This window comes from Apis laboriosa, unplaced genomic scaffold (genome assembly GCF_014066325.1).
Source record: "Apis laboriosa isolate Shangri-la unplaced genomic scaffold, ASM1406632v1 scaffold14551_cov152, whole genome shotgun sequence".
Taxonomy (NCBI): Eukaryota; Metazoa; Arthropoda; class Insecta; order Hymenoptera; family Apidae; genus Apis; species Apis laboriosa.
In genome coordinates this window covers 744044-766685 of record NW_025221576.1, presented here as the reverse complement: position 1 = coordinate 766685, position 22642 = coordinate 744044, and the positions used below count along the sequence as shown (strand labels likewise).

Sequence of the window (22642 nt, the reverse complement as noted above, 5' to 3'; positions counted from 1 at the left end):
TGTCCACCTCCCAGACCAACGATCTTTCTTTATACCACGAGGGGCCATCGTTCCGGAGAAAGTGATCGGGAACGCGATCCGGTCGGGCAAGCCTTACGGTTTCGCTCTCTTGATATTTATGCGGCTCTGTCCAGTGAAGGCGAAGTTCATGGAGAGGCAAGGTTATGTAGCAAGGTTATACCTGGTGCTCCAGATTACCTAGATGGAAAAGTAATGGCAAAAGGAGATCGACCGTACCACATCGTATTTCACGCGAATTTTTTCCTCTTCAATGATTGACTAACCGTTTTTATGTCCGCGTAGGTTTCTCTGCCGGAAGATTCCAGGAAGGTGGCTCCATGGTTGGACCACCATCGTTTTTCCTTTCACATATTCTGTCATCATTGATTGCCATAAAGGCGTCTGATTGACGCGAGATTATCACTTGAGTGAATCCAAAGTTGTATCCTTTCCTGCAAATAGTTAAAAAATTTTATATATTGTATTGTTAATACATTCGATATTCTAAATGGGGATAGAAATTTTTATACTTTATAATTTTTATTATGAATGGTTAATATTAAACGATTACAGTAGTTTGGATTACTTTCAATATTTATTTCCAATTTTTTAAATTAAATAATTTAACTGAAGTTATTATTTATAAATTTAATGTTTTATGAAAAAATTAATTGTTGTTGCAAAAGAATCATTGTATATATTTTTCTTTCGAATGAAAATCAACTTCTATTTATTTTTTTCATTATTTCTAATGTGTTTTCTTTCATTAGTTAAATATTCAAATCCAAATAAAATGTGTTTACAAAATTTTATTTTAAATTATGTTATTAAATTATTCATCAGCCAAATAGTATGCAGTAATATGTTATTTAATCAAACTTTATTAAAATTTGTAACAAGATCACTACAAGATGTGAACAAAATGAATTTTACTCTTAATAGAAAAGATATAAAAAAAAAGAGAAGTTATGTTCTATGTATTATATACTTTTGCAAGATTTATGTCTGAAACGAAACAACGCGCGCAAATTATGGCGGCATTGCGTTTTATTTGAAAAGCTCATAATCACAGACGCCTGCACTGGTGAAAGTACACGCTAAAGCGGAAAGAAACATTATAATGCAAAAGCAACGATTCGTTATTTAAATAATTTTCTTTGAAATTTCAACCATTGGCAATTGTAAAATTTGTTTCAATATTTTATCGATAAATTTAATGAGAAATGGAATTTAAAAAAAATAAATAAATAAATAAAAGCACGGAGAAATATAATGAAGACTAAAGATCTATGAAAAATAGATAGTGAAAATAAAAAAATAAAAATTATAAGCTAAAAAAAATAAATACTACGAAGAAATATAAAATATAATATTCTTCGCTTCAAAAATTTGTTTAATTGAGTGATAATTATCTAAATTCGCGTGAAATATGCAATAAAAATACATGTATATTCATGGAATATGAAAGTGAATTCTTCATTTTACAGAGTCAGATGCCTGATTGCACATGAAATTTTTACGATATGTTTCAAGTATTCTAGTTCGTAAATCACTTAGTCACCTAGTTGCTCCAGATATTCAGATTTGTATCAAAGAATAGTTCAAACGGACGTTTCACTGTTTCTTCGTGTCTGGGATATTAGTTTTCGCCTGATATTTTTTTTTTTAAAAAAAAGTTTATTGTTATTGTTGAAAATTGAAAGTCATTATTCTTAGAATATTAACATTTTTTTTATGAATTATAATAACTTTAAGTCTATATAATTGTGTGTCGTAATTTAAAAGATAAATGCGAAATAAATATTGACTGTTATTTCTCTTTTAGAGATATTTTATTTCTTATTTAAAAAAAAAAAAAAAAATTAGGCATTTTCAATTGATTTCAACGTAGTAGAAAAATATCAACATAGCAAGCAAATATTTTGAAGTAAAGAAGGGGATATGGTGTGACACATGTATCGTTTGATGCGTAGGTGCAAATAGAAAAGGGATGTTTGAAACATTCCAAAGACACGATAGTAAATAAAGAATCGAAATATTTTAGAAATTCGTATTTGCACTCGAGATGGTCGACTTATGGGCGAATACTTACAGCTTTCTAAACGTCCCGCCCTCGAGGAAACTAGCCGATATCTCGCTTATATCTCGAAATGTTTTTTCTTCATATTTGGGTTATGAGTCTCAATAAAAAATTTACAGAAAACAAACGATTGCTACATATTCTTGGAAAAATCATTTCTTATCAGAAATAGAATTAGATCTTCTTTCTATTTTCTTCATTTAGAAAAAAAGTGTAAAATCTCGCCTGTAAAATTTTAATTAACTTAAGTTAAATTCTTTATAATGAAAAATAATATATATTTATATCATATTCTTAAAGAAAGATAACAGAAATTCTATGAATAATTCTATGAAAATGGTAATTTTATTTTATTCTTTTTTAAATACGTACATGTAAAAAATAGATTTATTATCTCTGGTATCTATTTCACATAAAATAAAATAAAATTATGCAGGATACTTTCCATTTCAATTTTCCTAAATCAATTCATGTTTCTATTGATTTTATTGAAGTAATCGATTTAAATCTTTAGACGAATTTCTCCATCAGTAATTTTTTCTTCTCACTTGTCTATCTTGAATAATCGACAATAATCAAAAGAATGAGCAACCATGTGTATAAAATGAAAGTTTTATTTTTCCTATTTTACGATATATATCTTTCGAGTTTCTTTTGATTTTATTTAAGATGTTTTGCTTTTTACTAATGATGAAGAGGAATCAAATTTAAAAAAATAAATTAAAGATTTAAAGTCATAGTAAATTGAATTATTAGTTATTCAAAGAAAACATTTTTTTAATTTTAAAATAAATATTTGTAAATATTAAATTCTTAAAAAAATAGTACTTTTATAATGAAATTATTATAAAAAAGCATACAATTTATTTTATCAGAAATATTTGATATGACGTTATTTTAAGAACACATGTATTTGTCTAAAATATTTTTAATACTATTACTCATGTTTTTTTCATTTTTATCTATGTAATTTCTTAAAAATGAAAGGCAATTACATACTATTTATCGTCAAATATATATTTACAGATATGCATATTTATACACGTTCATATTCATATCAACAAATTGTTAATAATTAATGTTAATAATAACATTAAAGATTGTTATGTTATTAATAATCATTGTTTCCATACATTGTCAACAATTAAAAGTTTGTTATTCTGATTTTTATTAATAAAAATGTCCAATCCATTTCATTGTAAATAACATTATTCACACTCAAATTGACGATTTAATTATCAAATCTAATTATTACACAATCGAAATGATCTTGTAATATATTATATGTCACGTATACCATTTTCATTATACGCTGAACTTTCCATTTAAACTTCTCAAACGAACTCAATGTACATCAAACAAACAAAAGCGTGCTCTGACGGCGGTCTTCGTGATTTGGAAAAAAAGTCATGGGCAAAAACATCAAACAATATTACAAAGAAAGTAACTATGAAATATGAAAGTAACTATGAAATATTAATTTAAAAAATAGATATTATTTTATATGATTTTACTTATAATGTATTTTCAGAAATTTATTTCAAAGATTTATATTGCATAAGAAATAAATTTTCAAAATATTTTAAAAATCTTGACAGTTGGTATACTTTACCATTTTTGTCGAACGTTCAACAGGTGTCAATTCAACTGAAATATTTGAATTAGAATGTCTAATTTATAATATCTGCTATATGATATCTATATATATAGAATACGAGCTGGATATTGTACGAATATTTGCCAGTTCCGGTAATGTGGAAGTTTAGTGAAAGTAATAAATACCGTCGAGAAATTGATGTAACAGTCTTGCTCTAGACTTCGGTCTATCTCGTCATTCTATTACGAACCGTAACGCCTTCTTAAACTACGACGGATTGCTCCTTTTAATAAGTGAAAGGTGTTTCATAGTTCGTGGTCGACATTTCAATATTAACTAGAATATTGTATTTGGCCGAAATAAACTGTATACTCAAAATAATTGTAAAAAAAAGTAAGTAGTTTAAATATATTATTTTATTTAATTGATTATATATATAATTGATTATATTATATTCAATTGATCTACTAAAGAATTGAAAAAATTGTTCATTGAAAAGAATTATTAAGTAAAAGAGATATTCAAATATTTTTATACATTTATATAGTATAGATATTGAAAATATTATCATGTAAATTTTAAAATTACTCGAATTTCAATGAATTTTCAAATTATCTTTATCAAGTATTTTTATTTCGAATTACATACATAAATATTTTAATACACTATATCAGTATCAATTCTATTCATTAGAAAGCAAAGTGTCACATTCTTATTTGAAAGTGAATTGCGTAGATTTTCTTCGGGTCGCAGATTGCGTACAGCGTCTCCTTCGATTTCCTGGCACGCAATTGCGTAGACTTCGATATATGCCTTATCCCTGTAAAGTATAGATTGGAAACCGGATATTCTACTCTCTACAGAAATCTACATCGACATTTTAGGAAACTAGCATAAAAGTTTTTCTTTTCGCAGTGAGATCTTGAATGACATTGGAATATGAGGGAGAACAAAAGAAGCGAGCGTGAAATATAATTGTTAGAACCAACAATGAATAGTGTCAGAATGCGCTAATTGCCAAGATTAACTTTCACATATTATAACAACTTTATGAACGTGTTGGAATGTTCTGAAAGAATAGGAAGCATTATTAGGATCATAGCCGGTTACTCAACCATGCTTGAATAAATTTTAATTTTGCAGAAATTTTCTCCTGTCATTAACCTTGACGACTAAACTTAAGATATCTCTCATTTAATGTTCGGTTAAATTACACTTCGTATCTTCATTATATGTATTGTATTTTCTTGAATGTATATGTTTCTCAAATGAAAAGATAATAAATAAAGTGCTACACATTGAACAACGTATTTTATGGTTAGGTAACAAAAATTTTATTTCAATTCACTTACTAAAGTTCACGATCTAGCTTATTTAGAATTTTATTTTATGTATTTTTAATTTGTGATAATCAAGAAAAATCATTGAGAATTAAAAATTATCACGTGAATAATTTACAAAGAAGATATTGATTAATGACAGGTGTAAATAATTTTCTTGTTCACGATCAGCGAATTTATATGTTGTTCTTTGACATTAAATATTAAAGATAAGAATCATTAGCATATCCTTTGAATAATATTAAAAAATTTTATTAAATTAAGATAATACATATTTTTATTTTTTAATTGATGATTATTTTATTATATTATATATTATCATATATATGATGAAATATAATAAAATATAGTATTCGATACCACTGAAAATACAAATAACTAAATAAAAAATAAATGTATCATATTCTAAAGGTCATCAAGGCTAGTTATTTTTTCTCATGTGATTCAGTCTCCTCTTTTCTAGTCAAGCGAACAAGCAATTTCCACGATGGGAAAGTCACGATGGTGGTTACATCCTTAACATGAAACTGTTCGAATAGAGAGTTGAAGATGCATCTGAAGTCGAAAAAAATTATATTGGGTCGAAAGTGAAACTATCATTTCAATGTGGAAATGTGATCGAACAATAAAAAAAACAATTTAAATCATGAATTTCATAAGAAATTCATTAGAGATTTTCATGAAATATTTATTCAAAATTTAAATTATTATTATATTTATATATAGAATTTTTCATATTTAGGATGTAAGAAAAATTAATTTTTCTATAATTATTTAAAAGATTGTTTTATTATTAGAAAATTTCTCAAGAGATACACAATAATGTATTGTTTGTAGACAATAAACTTATTTATTGTAAATCTTCGAAATTTATATAATTTTGTATAATTCTATTGAAAATGTTTACCGAAAAACTTCCGGAATTTCTATGAATTTTCTCATGATCTTTTTACAATGTTAATCTTCGGTCAATTTTCAAATTGCAGTTGAATTTCCGGCATGTTTATAAATACAGTAAAAAGTTGTGGTTGCATCGTTCAAAGTCCAGTGTCTCGATGCATTCGAGACGATTCCAATTCGAAAGTGAAACCTTACTCTGTAATCAATGATGCGTCCTGTGCAGGTGAAATTTTGATATTTAATTGTATGTTCAATTGAATGTCACGGAATGTTTATCGATCCGATAATATATAAATCTGTAAATCTTGTTTGAAATTAGGTTATATCAGGTACGTATATATGTGAATATATATTTTTATATGATATACATGCTATTATTACATTATTATCTATAATAATCAGTCTAATTAGTAAAAAGTGAAAAATAATAAGAACATAATTATTTTTAATATATATAAATATATATATATATTTTTTTAAATTTAGTTGCATTATAACAAATATATCTTTTACTTCGTTAATATTCATAATACATGCAAATAGTGTTTATTTTATATATATATATATAAATATATTTAAACATATATTTGTTTGTAAAATTTATTTCATATTATAAATTGAAAACCATGACTATAAATAAATATTTAAACAAACATAAATAACAATAGTGCTCATGAAATAAATGAAACATAAATTTTATTACAAATATAACATAAAACACAATTTTATTATGAAAATATAATTGTGCAGTAAAATGCGTTTAATCCCAATTCGCGAAAGTGAAATTTGTTTCAATTGATCAGTGATGCACGTTATTTAGGTGAAATTACGTTTCTACTCTAAGCTATCATTACCATTGACCTGTATATTTCATTTACGTTGCAAATGATTTCATATTACATACAATACAAAAGCAAATAAACTAGTTATTCGCTTACAGTATAACTGATGTAACTATTCTATTAATATTCTTTCCATTTATTATTTATACTAATAATTAAATTCTTTTCATTTTGATTCATTTCGAGAATAAAATTTTTTGTATAATGTAAGAAATATCATTTATAAAATTCAAAAAAATCATGAAATTTTAATCTCTCTATCATTTTAATCTCTCGATCATTTTAATCTCGAAATAATCTCCAAATTAAATTTGAATAATCAATTTCCAAAACATAAAGTTTATAAAATATGCAAATTTACAACTTGTCTCAAACATAAAAGTAATATTATCATATATTTATAAAAATCTCCAATAAATTATAATGTGCCCGAATATTTAACTCTTTTAAACATTTAATCATTTAACTCTTTTAAACATTATATCAATTTGAAATTTTAATATCAAAGTGAAACCTAAGTTCTCATGTATTTAAAAATTTTATATTTTCAGATATTTGAGTACCCGAGAATATTTAAGTTCTAAAGTTTCTTTGTTCCTTACGCAATCCAGGAAACAAGATATTCGCAAATTGTGTAAGTTTTCAGTGATAAATACGTTAATTTATAAATTATACTTTCTCCATGAGCGAGTAAGTAAATTTAAAAAAAAAAAGATTGTCAATAAGAAATTCGTAGAGGAGATATACAAAGGAAAAATGTACACGTGCTCGTCTTCATCACAGCAACTCATGTGAAAGTGGCCTTGTCAAGTAAACGTAGATCATGACGATGCTTTTCGCCTCTTCGCATTCTATGTAGTATACGAGAATTGATCAATGATCAAAAAGTACTCTAATATCTTCAGCTTTCGAAAGAAGCACTTGATTTGCTTGCATCAATGCGATGGAAAAATATAAGACCAGTTATATTTATAATTCGATGCATGCACTAGTTAAAACAATATATAAATTATCGTTAATTGTAACGGAAAGCTTTGCGTTTAAAAATGCGTAGTTAAATGAATTGATATCACCTTTAACTTAAAATATAATGCAATTAAAATATGAAACTTTATCAATAAGAATTATTAGTTTTATTGTATATTATTGACGGGTTTTTTTTACATTATGTATAATATGTAATAAAAATTGCAAATTTTGTTTTATCATTACTATTATCATTATTGTGACAAATAAACGATATGTATATTATATTTTTAATGCTTATTCATATTATTCACATAATTATCGAGATAACGAACGATGATAATGAACGAACTTAAAAAATATAAAATAGAATATTAATAACGTTGACAAAGTTTCAAGTTTTTTCTTAAACTACATTCTTAATCTTATGATGAAAATATCGATAGATTGCAATTACTATAAAAATCTAACGATATGAACGATTCACTTTCTATTGGGTAATATATGTGATCGTATATGTCCCCGTGTCACGCTATACATAAAGAATGAATAACTTTCGATAGTTCGATTTACTACTAATAAATTATGAACGTAAGAATATGATTCATACATATATTGTATGCATATGATTCATCACATAAATTGCATTAACAATATTTTTTTGTTGTTTCTTTAAGTGACTAATTGAAAATGAAATAATATAGATAAAATATTGATAATTACTAAAAAGAAATTGTTAATATCTTTAGAAATATATATACATATATACAAAAGAAAAAATATTATATCGATTTTACTGTATAGAATTTTTTTATTATAAAGAAAAACTGAAGACTTCAAAAAAATTTCACTATTTGTATTAATACATTTGGTAAGAAGTAAGAAGAAAAAAATAATTGATTAAGATCATAAATAATTAGGATGAGTTGAATGTGTTTAATTTGTATTTTTTATTTTTTTATTAAAAAAATATTTTGATGAAAATTCTTTTTTAATTTTAAATTTTTGTATATTTTCTATTCATGGTAGCAATTATATTATTACAGCGATAAACGTAACAATAAAAATATAAAAATAAAACGTGAAAAAAATATCTACAAACCTATAAATAATTTTAATTGTTCACATTATTCATGAAAAGATTATATATTTTATTGTTAATAATTAAGATAAATAATTAAAATACTTAAAAAAATACTAAAAAATTTATATATTTCTTTTCTAATTTAAGTTTTGAAAAATATGGTTTCATGTTGTTTTCAAAATCTTTTTTTTTTTTTTAAAAAACACGAAAGTGTTTAAACATGAAATATCTAAATTTCATATTCATAACACGATTTCATGTTAATTTTATAAGCTTGTTATGAATTTGCTATCATTTCTATTTATTATTTATTATACATAAATTTTCTAGTCACAATAACTTAAATATATATTCCTGCTATCTCTAATCCATAATATATCTAATTCATAATAAAATTTATCTAAATATATCAATTATTTATAAAACAGAAAAGAAGTTCAAAATTATATTTTTGTATCGATCATTTAAATGGATAAAAAAATTCATTTTTCCCAAAATATCTTCAAAAATTTATCTTTGATCAAATCTATTAAATCTTTTTTTTTATCATCTTCTCAAAATCAAATCATAAAATCCTCTTTTAATTCTTTCAATCTAAATCACATTTCAATTTTTCCAAATTTTCTTAAATTTCCAAAATTTCTAAAAATTCAAAATATTCTACAATTTAATCCACATACATAGATCCATTATCTATAGATATAAATTCTTATTAAAAATTTGTACATTTTAATCTATTTAATTTTTCTTCTTCTTTCATTTTTCGATCTCTATCTCTTCATCTTCATCAACTTTTTATTTCTCTACGTTCGCACACGAACACCGCGTTCCGAGATCATCGGAGCTCTGAAACTTAATGCTCGTACGATCGTGTTGTTATATACGAGACGCCCACCACCGGTATCCGGAACTTTCACCATCCATGGAAGCCGGTCGACACGTTGATTGGAGCTTCTCTTTGAACTCGTCCCGCGATCATTATATGCTAATTGCATTTACTACTCGTGTCTGCCTCGCACAGAGATATTTCCACCTGTAGGTGGATGTTCGAAAGCGGCTTCCCTTATCTCCGTTAAGAAAGCGCGGAAAGAAATATCGTGAATTTTAATGTTGCGTACCGTGAGATAGCGGCGAAGAAAGTGGAAGAACGATATTTCCTAGTAGTAACATTACGGATCGCGATTATACGATTATTTCGAATTTATTTCATATTTATTTTTTCGTTATCTTTTTCCATTCCGTTATTATCATTATTGGATTGTTAAACTAGAGTTAGATTAAAAATGATTCATAGGAGCGTGAAGATAAGGATAAGAAAGAAATATTGCACTCGTTTTAATTATCAATTTTTTATTTATCAATGTTTTAGTTTTTTTTTTATCATTTATTAATTGAGCCGTTCTTTTTGAAAGTGGTCTAATTATTCATACATTCGAGATATTTAGGATTAGATATAAGGATTTGCATTTTAATCAACTTAATTAATTATGTTTTTAATATTATAAACTTGTTAAATTTTGTTATGCAATATTGATAAAAGAAAATAAATAATTTTTTAGCTACAAATACGGATTTATGTCACTTTCAATAATAGAATATTATGAAAAATATAAATAGTAATTTTAAATTAATTTCTTTTACAGTTGACTTTTCTGAAATATAAGAAATAATAATTAAAATGAAGACAATTAAGTAAACGAATATTACAATGAATTTATAAATAAACAAGTGTGAAAACTAAATTAATTAGTAAGATAACTAACAATTACCAAACTTATTTAATAAAAAGGGCGATAACAATTTTTACAATTCAATACTTTTTTTAATTAATTTACGAGAATTTTGTACACCATTGACTGTGCGATTATAAATATTAAAAAAACGATATCTATATTTGAATTAAAATTATCATTAACTCATTTTTTTTGCAAAAATATAGACTTTCAAAAAAAAGACGATTTTTGTTCGAATTCACTTTTATCAATCAATCTGAATCTCGATTTAATCTCTTCGTTGTCTATTTAAATCGCGTTTATTGAAACATTTTTATCAATTTTTATCAATGTATCGAATCGAAACAAGTTAGGTGTGTGTGTGTGGCAGCTCGAGTCGAAACATGTTTTATCGAATTTAAAAAATTTCCTCGGCGACAGGACGATCAATCAAATTCGCTCTTTGAAAGTCTCTTTTCCTTCTTTAGCCATATTTTTTCCCCACAAAGTTCTCTTTCAAAGTATCAAGAGTGATTAAACACAGGCATGGCCGCTTCCGACCATCTCTTCTCGCCATCCTGTTTTTTTTCTTTTTTTCTTCTTCCCCTTTCCATGCTTCTCATCCCACAACAAGTTGTCACGCTCACGGAAAACGGAGAAAGTAAAGGTCATGAGCGATGAATCGCGACCCTGAAGACCCTGAGATGTACCCGTTCCCTTGAATCTCATCTTATCCCTAGAAAGCATCTTCCCCCTCTCCTCCCCCAACTCTTCTTCCTCTTTGTTCGATAGAAAACTAACAGCTTTCATCCAGAGGAAATTAATGTCTAGCGTGTGAACACGATTCCTCGTATTTATGCAACTGCCTCCGCGCTTGGGAATCGAAACGCGGAACTTTTTACTAAAAGTGCGAAAAGTAAATTTGGAAAAGTATAGAAAATGAAATTTTTACTTTCTCTCTGAAAATTTTCTTTTCCCCGTAATTGAAATCGATATTGAATTCGAAATTGAGAAAAAGAAAAAATATTTTTTTTGCACTCGAGTGCAAAAATTAATTTCGAAAAATATAGAAGATGAATCGATTGGAATTTTTACTTTCTCTCTGAAAATTTTCTTTTCCCCGTAATTGAAATCGATATTGAATTCGAAATTGAGAAAAAGAAAAAATATTTTTTTTGGATTCGAGTACAAAAGTTAATTTCGAAAAATATAGAAGATGAATCGATTGGAATTTTTACTTTCTCTCTGAAAATTTTCTTTTCCCCGTAATTGAAATCGATATATTATAATTTATCTGTAATTTAATATATTCGAATTAAAACACTCGAAATCGAGAAAGAAAAGATATATTTTAAATAAAGATTGTTAAAGATTGGATAAGATATTATCGAAGATTATATTACATCATTGAATAAAAATTGATCGATGTAAAAAATCAATCGATAAATTGAAATAATTTCACAGATGTTGTAAAGGAAGAAAACTTTTTTAATAAATTTTCTTTTTTTAGGAATTTCAAATGAGTTCTATCTGGATGAAAAAATTAAGAAATTATATCGATACGAAATTGAATATTGTAAACATGTTATTATCAATATAACTGATAATTAAATATAAAATCAAACAATCGAATAATCTTATTTTGGTAGAAAAATTAATTAATTAATAAAAAAGATAATAGTTAATAATTATTAATTAAATTGATATAAAATCGAGTAAAACGACGATTAATGATAAAAGAAGATTATCAAAAATCATTTATCATAGAAAGAAAGAAAAAAATCTCTCGCGTTCCAGCGATATTTGTATTTTCTCTAAACAGAGTTTTTGAAATCTTCCCTCCCCCGCTCTAAAAAAAAATTCCAAAATTATTTATCATCCTCGTATATTGCGCACACGACAAAGTTTAATTATATTTACGAAAACGAAGATTAAAAATCACACATTGCACGATCGAATTACAATTTAATGTTTTTCGAGTTAAATGTACGAGATTCACATATAATAAAACAGATACCGATTCTGGCGTTAAATAAATTTTTTTTAAAAAATTTATTTGAAAGAATAAAAATGTCTAGATTATGATATCAATGTTACTGAAATTTCAGCATCATCAATCATTACTCATAATTATAACGTTTACTTGACCGCGCGTGGCTAATTGTTTTGACCTGTAACAAAATTTATCGCGTGCACGAGGCATTCTTTTTTACGCCATTATAAAGAGACGCGATAAGATATAATTGGCAGAAAGGAGATTCGCAGCAACTCTATATTCGTAGCAGTTTAGAAGAGGATATATGGGATATTATGCTTTTTATAATGGATTCGGAAAAGAGGATGGCTGAGAAGGTTCGTCCAGAGGAAGAAAAGCCTCTTGAAAATATTTTAAAGAGGGAGGATTCGACATTCCGTCAAATGTGGAAACAAAGACTTCGCAAGAATTCGATTAAGAATATCGGTTGATTTTTGACTCGCTGCCATTGAAATTAACGAGGAATTATTGGAATCTTCTTAATAATCAAAGAAATATCCAATTTTCTCTGTTCTCTGAATATTATGGAAATAAATTTATCGCGATTTGAATTGTTTCATTAATAAATATTGATACAAATTTTTTCATATTTTTTTACATTTGTTATATGTTTATTTACTTTTTACCTCTTTCACGATGCAATATAAATATTAAATATTATACTCTCTTTTACGAATATAAATTGTATCAAATTATTTGAAAAGAAAAAAAAACAGATTCTTCTCGATCGATTCTTGCTCGTGTGTTTGAAGTCGAGAAACAAAACTCGAAAATTTAAAAAAAGAAAAACTGTACTTTATTACGATAACATACACAACATCGTACAAAAATATCCATATTTATATATATATATATATATTTCTCTATACGAAGAGAATCGTTATTTACAAGTAAATAAGAATGATTACGCTCGATGTGTCATGTATGGCTTGTCCGGCGACATGGACGACCAGCACGAGTTCTTAAACTCTAAAGACCGAATAATAAAATCGTACGATAAAAACTTCTTATTTCTTCTCATCAAAAAAAAAAAAAAAAAAAGAAGAAAAACGAGAAAATATCATTCGATTTAATTGAAACAATCTCGCGGACAATGAATCTTCGAAATTCGTCTAAAAAAAAAAAGAAATAGAAGAACATTCCTCGTTTTTTCTTTCTTCGTCTTCCAAGCTCCATTCCTTTCGCAAGAAAGAGGACCCATTTCTATTTCTCTACGTTCCACCACAATCGCATCGCGGTGCTATTCCCTCGAGACGCGAGAGAGGAAAGACGAACGCAGGCCGATGACGAGCCTCGACAAAGACCTTCGATCCCCCTCTCCCTCCCCAGGCTACGACGTCACGCTAGCAAAAAATTCGAACGAAATTTTATCGTTCGTTTATTGTCGTAGAGAAAGATACTGGAACGAAGGAGAGAGAGAGAGAGAAAGAAAGAGAGGGGGGATAAGTTACTTGTAGCCGTGATGCTCGTCGCGGTGAGTTTCGACTTGTACCCAAACTTTCTCCCAAACGGGCTTCCATACCTTCTTCCACGCCGGTACCTGCACGTCCTTCCAAACAGGCACCCACTTGCTCTTCCACTCGTCCTTCCACACCTGCTTCTTCTGCGTCACCCAAATCTGTTTCTTCTCCGGCACCCAAACCTGTACCGACTCCTCCTTCCACACGAGCTTCTTATCTGCCACCCACGCTTGCTTCTTCTCCGTCTTCCACACCTGTTTCCACTCGGCCTTCCACTCCAGCTTCTTCTCGCTCACCCACACCTGCTTCTTCTCCGTCCTCCATACCTTCTTCCACACAGGTTTCCAGATCAGTTTCTTCTTCCAAAGGTCGTGGCTCGTGTACTGCCATCCGTGCTGATCCTTGCCCACGTACTGTTCACCGGGTATGCCTATCTTCACCCATTCCGGGACCCAGATCTTCTTCCAATCGGGCACCTGGACCTCTTTCCACGCGGGAACCTGCACCTCCTTCCACACCGGTTTCCAAACCTTCTTCCACGCGGGGACCTGCACCTCCTTCCACACAGGCACCTGAACCTCCTTCCACACCGGCTTCTGAACCTTCTTCCAAACAGGCACCTTCACCTCCTTCCACGCGGGCACCTGAACCTCCTTCCACACGGGCACCTGCACCTTCTTCCATTCCTGCTTCCAAGCCAGCTTCTGCTCCGTTTTCCAGATCCGTTTCCATTCCGCTTTCCACGTCAGTTTCTTCTCCCACCTACCCTGGGGCGGTTGAGCCGGAGGGGGGCCGTAGGATTGGGCTGGTGGCCCGTACGAGCTCGACAATCCTCCACCTCCCCCGTGCCCGCTTCCGTCTCCGCCGAACGATCCTCCGCCACTACCGTACCCTTGATCGCTTTCCAAGGAACCGTGGCCCGATGGGGCGCCGTAGCTGGGGGATGGGGCGCCGTAGCTCGAGGATGGGGCGCCGTAGCTCGAGGATGGGGCGCCGTAGGAGGAGGATGGAGCCGATGGGGCGCCGTGAGAGGAGGATGAGGCCGATGGAGCGCCGTAGGAGGAGGATGGAGCTGATGGAGCACCGTAGCTGGAGGATGGAGCGCCGTAGCTGGAGGATGGGGCGCCGTAGGAGGAGGATGGGGCCGATGGAGCGCCATGAGAGGAGGATGAGGCCGATGGGGCCCCGTAAGAGGAGGATGGGGCGCCATAAGAGGAGGATGGAGCGCCGTAGGAGGAGGATGGGGCGCCGTAGGAGGAGGATGGAGCCGATGAGGCGCCGTGAGAGGAGGAAGGGGCCGATGGAGCGCCGTAGGAGGGGGATGGGGCGCCGTAGGAGGAGGAAGGAGCCGATGGAGCGCCGTAGGAGGGGGATGGGGCGCCGTAGGAGGAGGAAGGAGCCGATGGAGCGCCGTAAGAGGGGGATGGGGCGCCGTAGGAGGAGGACGGGGGTTGTGGTGGTGGTGGAGCACCGTAGGAATCAGAGGGTACGTTGTAAGTGGATCCTATGGGAACTCCGTAAGAGGTTGCTGGCGGAGCGTATTGACTCGGGGGTGGGTTCAACGGCGCTCTGAAATTCGTTTGTGATATTATTATTATAGGTTATAGGATTATTATATTATATATATTATATTATAGGATTATTATTATTATTATAGGTCGAGATAATTGAAAATCATAGGTTTTTATCGGTTTTTACTCACTCTTTTTTTATCCTTATCGGGTCTCCAAAAGCGGATACGAGAAGGAGGGAACACAGGAATAACTGTAATAAAATTATTTCGACGATTAGAGAAATTTAAGCACACGTTAAGAGATCATGGTTAATTATAAAAATTCATACGGAAGATCAGAAATATTAATTCCTCCCGATCGGAGGAAAATTTTCTGTTTATACGAATACGAAGATGGGTAATTCTCTGGCGGAAGAAGAGACGATACGACCGTATCGAGCAGAAATGCAAATGAGGCGATCATGGGATTAGTTAGACGTTCAGCCGATTCCAGGTAGCTACTGTGTAATTACCTGTAATACCTCCGGACCTATCGATTCAATCTCTTGTATTGTAACTGAAATAGTTACACGAGCATTATACTTATAATTACTGGCTGATTTCAATCTATATCCCGCTCGACCTTCGCGGTTTATCCCCACTTGCATCTCGACCGTGCGAGAGTTCGAATAACCTTTGTTAACCTTATTCCCTATTATTTTCCAATTTAACAATTTCTCTTGGAAGAAAAAGAAGAATTTGAAGAGGACAAATTTAAGCACACCTTGAGAGATCATTGTGATAAATATAAAAATTCATACGGAAGATTTCAAGCGTTGATCTTGATAGATTCAATGAGATACGTTTCTCGATCCAATTTCTCTTATTACACGGGGCTTATTTCGATTCTACGATTCGCACGAGATGATTCTTGCTTTTTAAAAAATTTTATTTTCCCAATTCGAATTTATAATTAGTTTATATATATATATAGTTCGTGTATAATCATTATTCGAATTTATTCGAATTTATTTGAAAAGAAAAAAGAAAATAGAGGTCAAACGTGGAATCGAATATTATTTTAAAGCAGCGAATCTTTTTCTTGAAAAAGATTTCTTATCGCACAATTTTTTCATAAAAATTTAAAAGAACCTAAAATTGATTGAAAAGTATTCCGTGTAAAATTGAAATCTTTCCAAGATCGATTTATCTATAAAATCTATGAAAGAGAGAAGAAATGACGACAAGAAGATCGATTTAACCAATAACTTGTTCTGGAAACGTTAAAAAAAAAATCACAGAATAACAATAATGATAATGATATCTTCTCGATTATTTTACGACACATCTAATCTTTTTCTTGAAAAAATTTGTTTGTTAAAAATCAATTAATTATAAAATTAAAATCGAGTTAGCTTCTCTTTCCAAGATCGATCTATCGAAAATCGATAAGAGAGAGAGAGAGAGAGAGAAAAGGAATGGCGACAAGAAGATCGATTTACAACCAAGACGAGTAACTTGTTCTATTTTAAAAAAAAAGTCACGAATAATAATAATAATAATAATAATAATAATGATGATATATCTTCTTGATTATTTTACGACACATCTAATCTTTTTCTTGAAAAAATTTGTTTGTTAAAAATCAATTAATTATAAAATTAAAATCGAGTGCTTCTCTTTCCAAGATCGATCTATCGAAAATCGATAAGAGAGAGAGAGAGAAAAGGAATGGCGACAAGAAGATCGATTTATAATCAAGACGAGTAACTTGTTCTATTTTAAAAAAAAAGTCACGAATAATAATAATAATAATAATAATGATAATATATCTTGTCGGTTATTTTACGAGCATGTCTCTCAAAAAAATGAAAGTGTCCGCGTGCGAACTAACGAACTGAGTGTAAACAGGACTGGGAATGGGGTCAACGGTGGCCCCCCTTATTCTCTCTCTCTCTCTTTGTCTCTCTAGTTTTTTTTCCCCCCCTCCTCTCCAATTCCATCATCAACGTAGAAACTGGAGGTCGATCGTGAAACTCGTGACCGTTCATTAGTCGGAAGAACGGAGGGGAAAGTGGGCTTCTTCCCAATTTCGTCTCCCAACCCCAATAAATAAATTCTCTCATTTTTCGCCTCTTATTTCCGAGCCGACCGCCATTTCGGAGAACCGGTTTGCCACTGCACTGCGCGTTACCTGTTACCTGTCGATCACCACCGTCGTTTTAGAGCAAGATCTATTAATCGATCCTCCATGGTTGGAAAAATGGAAAAAATTTCGAAAAGTCGAAAAGTCACCAAGTTGGATTAAAATAATCTCGTACGATGAAGAAACAAGGACAATTTGCTATCGATCGATTTTTTTCTTTCGAAAGAAATTTTAATCTAAGAAATTTGAAATTTTTTTTCACGAGTAAAACACGCGATACCGATGGATTTAACAATTGTTTTCACAATTTCGTATTTAAGAAAGTTCGTTACATCGAACCTTCCAATTTCCATCGAACGATCCAAATTCACGAAAATATTAGGAATTATAATAGAAAGTTAAGAAACATGGCATTAAGTTAAACGATAGAAAGGAAAAAGCGTGACATGTCCTCGAGGTCTCCGCTACGTTCATACCGTTATTCATACGCGGAATGAATGGGTGGGCAAATACGAAGAAGCCACGGTAAATATTTACAAATATTTCAGGCGGATTAATATTTGAAGATCCCCGGGAAATATTCGTTGCGTAAAAAAAGTTGCGTTTCCGTTCCGTCTGGAACCGGGTTGAAACTTGGGAGGAAAGTGAACGAGTTTCCACGAGTCCCCAGTTTCACGAGAGATGATCATTCGAGGCACGAGTACACACTGTTCGACTTTCCATTCTGAATATCTCCTAGAGAAACAGCTCTGAATTCAGTGACTCGAACGAGCCTCGAGCTAGGTTACACGATGGAGGGGGTTAATTCAATACGCGGCGCGCACACACACGATATCAAAAAAAGAAAACACTTTGAAAATCGATCCGTGTATTTACACGATTACGTTTCTTCCACGTAATGAGATCTCTGAGAAAATTAACACGATTAATCTATATTGCATTGTGGCTCCATCTCAAAACCTGTATCCAATTTTTATTTTCCATCCTCTCTAATTTTTCTAATTTTAAAACTTTAAATTTATAAACTTCGATAACCGTTTTATTACGAAACGATATATTTTAAGTACTTTCACTTCCTTTTTCTTTTTTTTTTTTAACCACAACAATAACAACATTCATATATATATTATATGTATATATATATATATATAGACTTTTATCCTGTTACACGAGGCGCCAAAAGGCGTTTCACGGAGAGAAGGAGAGATTCCAGTAACTTCTTCGATCACTTCCCCCTCCCCCACGAGTTCGTTAACGATGAAAAGAAGATCACAGATTTTCTCGTTGCTTTTTTATTTTTTTTTTTCTTCTTCACAGACGTACTTCACTCGTACTCGATTTACACGTACTCGAAGTCACGTACGATTACGACCCGTAAGATGTAAAAGGGAAAAAAAAAAAAAAAAAGGAGAAAAAGAAGAAGAAAAATGGACACTGACCAGGCTGGACCGCATCTTCTCAAGTTGAAGGGGTGTCGTTCACCGCGCGAAAAAAAAGAAGAAGAAAAAGAAGAGAAACGGCAAAGGCTGCCGCCTTTGTATGTATGTATATATATGTGTGTATATATGTATTCTTTTTTCAACCTTTTATTTTTACAATAATGTTACGGTTCGTCACTCCTCTGACAAATTTCTCGTGTCTACCGTTCCTTTTATAGCGAACGTTCCCTCCGCCTAGGCGGCTAGTCGCCCCTAGAACACAGAGAGAGAAACACATTTCGAGGAGGGGTATACACGTTGTTAGTTACGTTCTCGACGGCTATACGATGGCTCACATCTTGAACTTACCTGCGGAGAGGGGGGAGAGATCGTAACGGCCGTTATGATCGCCCGTCCACGAAGGTAAAAGGGGCATTTGGCGGCCCATCGCGCGGAGTCAACTTTTTTTTCTGTTTTCCTTCTTTCCTTCTTCCTCCTCCTTCTCTTCTTCTTCTTCCTCTTTTTCGCATGCGCGGTGGAACACCATCGTAGAGCGAAGCCGTTGATCGCTATCGTTAGAGGAGACGTTGGTAATAATGGAAAGTGTTACGATTCGATACGAATTATTAATCGTCGTTCCGAAAGATGTGATCTTCGATTTAATGTGAAACGATAAATTATATTTTGTTTAAGAAGAAAGAAAGAAAAAGAAAAGGAATTCGAAGTAGAAGCGGTTTGGTAAAAATTCGGAACTCGACTCGACGAGTCGAAATGTAAATTAAGGAAGTGACGCGAGGGCGAGAAAAAAATGTTGAATGTACACTTGGAAGAGAAACGAGAGAGTGAGAAATTTCGAAGAAATGGCGTAAACTTTGACCTATCTTGTAATATTACTATTATTTGTTTTTTTTTTTGCAGGAAAGGACACGTGAAATCTTCTTTCTTTGCGGAGGATCGTGGTACGTGTGCGAGGAAGCGATACAGCGAAGGGAAGAGGCTAAATGTTACGTTAGGATTAATTAACGCTGTACGCGTTTTACAACTCAACTGCCGTGATAAAACCCCGAATGCTGGTATTCAATCGCAAACAGGAAAGAGGAACGTGCATACGTGCGTGCGTACGTACGTACACTGCATTTGTTTACTTTCACTAGGTAGAACGGTTAAAACGTTTTATGCAATCGTGTTCCTCGTGTATATGTACCGTTTGAATATATCTTTGATTCGTAATCCCGGGAAAGCGGTGGAAGCGTTACAAAACGACTCCCACTCGTTCCATTTTCATCCAATGTCATAACTTTCATCGATAATCTCCGATCGATTATCCACGATCCGCAAAGCATTTATCTTGCCCGTAACCTGAATGGACCAAATTATGCAATATACGTATATATATACATGTACAATTGCGTAATTGATCGAACTCGACGCTAATTCACTTATTATATATAGTCAATTATCCAATCGATCTAAAAGATAAAAATTCCTTCGTTCGATCCTGTTTTCCCGTTCCAATTTTTATTATCTCATTTCATATTATATTTTTATCATTTTTATTGAGATTAATTTTTTTGTAAAGGAAAGTATCTGGATGAGTTATTCTGCTATCTAATTCGGAATCGATCCGTATAAAATATTAATTTATTGATTTATTTTTATTACGATTAATTTTTTTTTCTGTGAAGGAAAAAATTTGGATAATATCGTTATTTTGTTATCCAATCCAGGGGCCAAAAACGAAATAATACAAAATATTAATTTATTATTTTTATTAAAATTTATTAATAATCGCTCTGTATGAAATATTAATTTATTAATCTACTATTTTTATCAAGATTTCTTTTTCTTTTATAAAGGGAAAAGTCTGGATAACATCGTTATTTTGTTATCGAATCGAGAATAAGGAGGAATCGCGAAGATTGCGCAATCGATCGTTGAAAGATTAGATCGAACGTAAGAATTTGCAGGAATGAAACAATAATCGGTCGTGTAAAATATTGATTTCTTAATATATTAATATCAATTTTTTTTTTTTTTTAAAGAAATTTTTGATGACAGCGTTATTTTGTCATCGAATCGAGAGTAGGGATCACGAATCACGAAGATTGCGCAATCGACCGTTGAAAGATTAGATCGAACGTGAGAATTGGCAGAAACAAAAAGAATAATCGATCGTGTAAAATATTGATTTGTTAATATATTAATATCATTTTTTTTTTTTTAAGGAAATTTTTGATGACATCGTTAGAATAGGGATCACGAATCACGAAGATTGCGCAATCGACCGTTGAAAGATTAGATCGAACGTGAGAATTGGCAGGAACAAAAGGAATAATCGGTCGTGTAAAATATTGATTTGTTAATATATTAATATCAATTTTTTTTTTTTTTAAGGAAATTTTTGATGACAGCGAAATTTTTTGTCATCGAATCTAGAATAGGGATCACGAATCACGAAGATTGCGCAATCGACCGTTGAAAGATTAGATCGAACGTGAGAATTGGCAGGAACAAAAGGAATAATCGGTCGTGTAAAATATTGATTTGTTAATATATTAATATCAATTTTTTTTTTTTTTTAAGGAAATTTTTTATGACAGCGTTATTTTATCATCGAATCGAGAGTAGGGATCACGAATCACGAAGATTGCGCAATCGACCGTTGAAAGATTAGATCGAATGTGAGAGTTGGCAGGAATTCTCTTAGTAATCGGTCGTGCTCCGTATAAAATATTAATGACCCCCAGAAAGATCGGGAAAGCTCCACGGGTTGCGTAGCACGGAAACGAGGCTCGATAATCGCGGTGAAATTGCACCTCGAACGAAAGAAGAGAGGAGAGAATGGGCAGTGGTATCATAGAGAAAGAATGTAGAGTGTGTGTACTAACAGATCTTTGACCTTCCTCGCTTTCCAATTTTATTTTCGATCTTGATTCGCCCTCCTTTTTTATTTTTTCTTCTCTTTTTAGATATTTTTAGACTCGACTCCACGTTTATTCCATATTTCCATTTATGTAAATAATATTATAATTTATATCTCCTAGAGAAGATCTAAATTAATTCCGTCCGATTATTTGATCGAACGATTATTTATTATAATTTACGAAAAACTGTTGCCCCTGACAAACAGTTCTCAGTTAAACTCAGTTTCTAAGTGATTAATGGAACGGATCCCGGAGATCGACGTACGAAACTATTCGATGAAAGCAATCGTTTAATTTTACGAACGTTCCCTGACCCACTAATCGATAGTTCTTTTTCTTCTTTCTCTTTGGCCGCTTCTTTCGCAACCGCTTCTTCGAATTTTTTTCCTTTCTTCCTCTTCTTTTTTTTCTTCCAAGAAACCGGTCACCGCCATAAACTCCTTCCTTTTTTTTTTTTTTATTAAAAAACACGCTCCAAATTTATGATCACACAATTTTTTCCCCCTCTTACATCTTTCATCCTTTTTTATCTCACGCTGTTAAATAAGGAAGAGACCGTTACAACGATCGAAACAAGTGCAACGGAACCTACGCTTCCGTTTCAACCAAATTGAAGGATGCAGGGAACAGAAGAAGGAGAAGCTAC

The 22642-nt window shown here is 31.6% G+C and overlaps 1 protein-coding gene across 1 annotated transcript; it reads right to left on the bottom strand.

The window, feature by feature from the left end:
* Positions 1 to 13386: 13386 nt before the first annotated feature.
* Positions 13387 to 19108, bottom strand: LOC122721161 (RNA-binding protein 14-like). The gene is made up of 3 exons (XM_043948478.1): positions 19094 to 19108; positions 15719 to 15780; positions 13387 to 15585 (listed from the first exon to the last, which is right to left on the bottom strand). The coding sequence occupies exons 1-3, from the start codon at positions 19106 to 19108 to the stop codon at positions 14004 to 14006; spliced, it is 1659 nt and encodes a 552-aa protein (XP_043804413.1). The 3' UTR covers positions 13387 to 14003.
* Between the last annotated feature and the right edge of the window lie 3534 nt (positions 19109 to 22642).

What these genes read in the sequence shown, in the direction of transcription:
- LOC122721161 (XM_043948478.1), bottom strand. An exon ending in CCGATAAGGATAAAAAAAGA is followed by an intron (nt 15,586 to 15,718) that starts GTGAGTAAAAAC and finishes AACGAATTTCAG; the next exon opens with AGCGCCGTTGAACCCACCCC.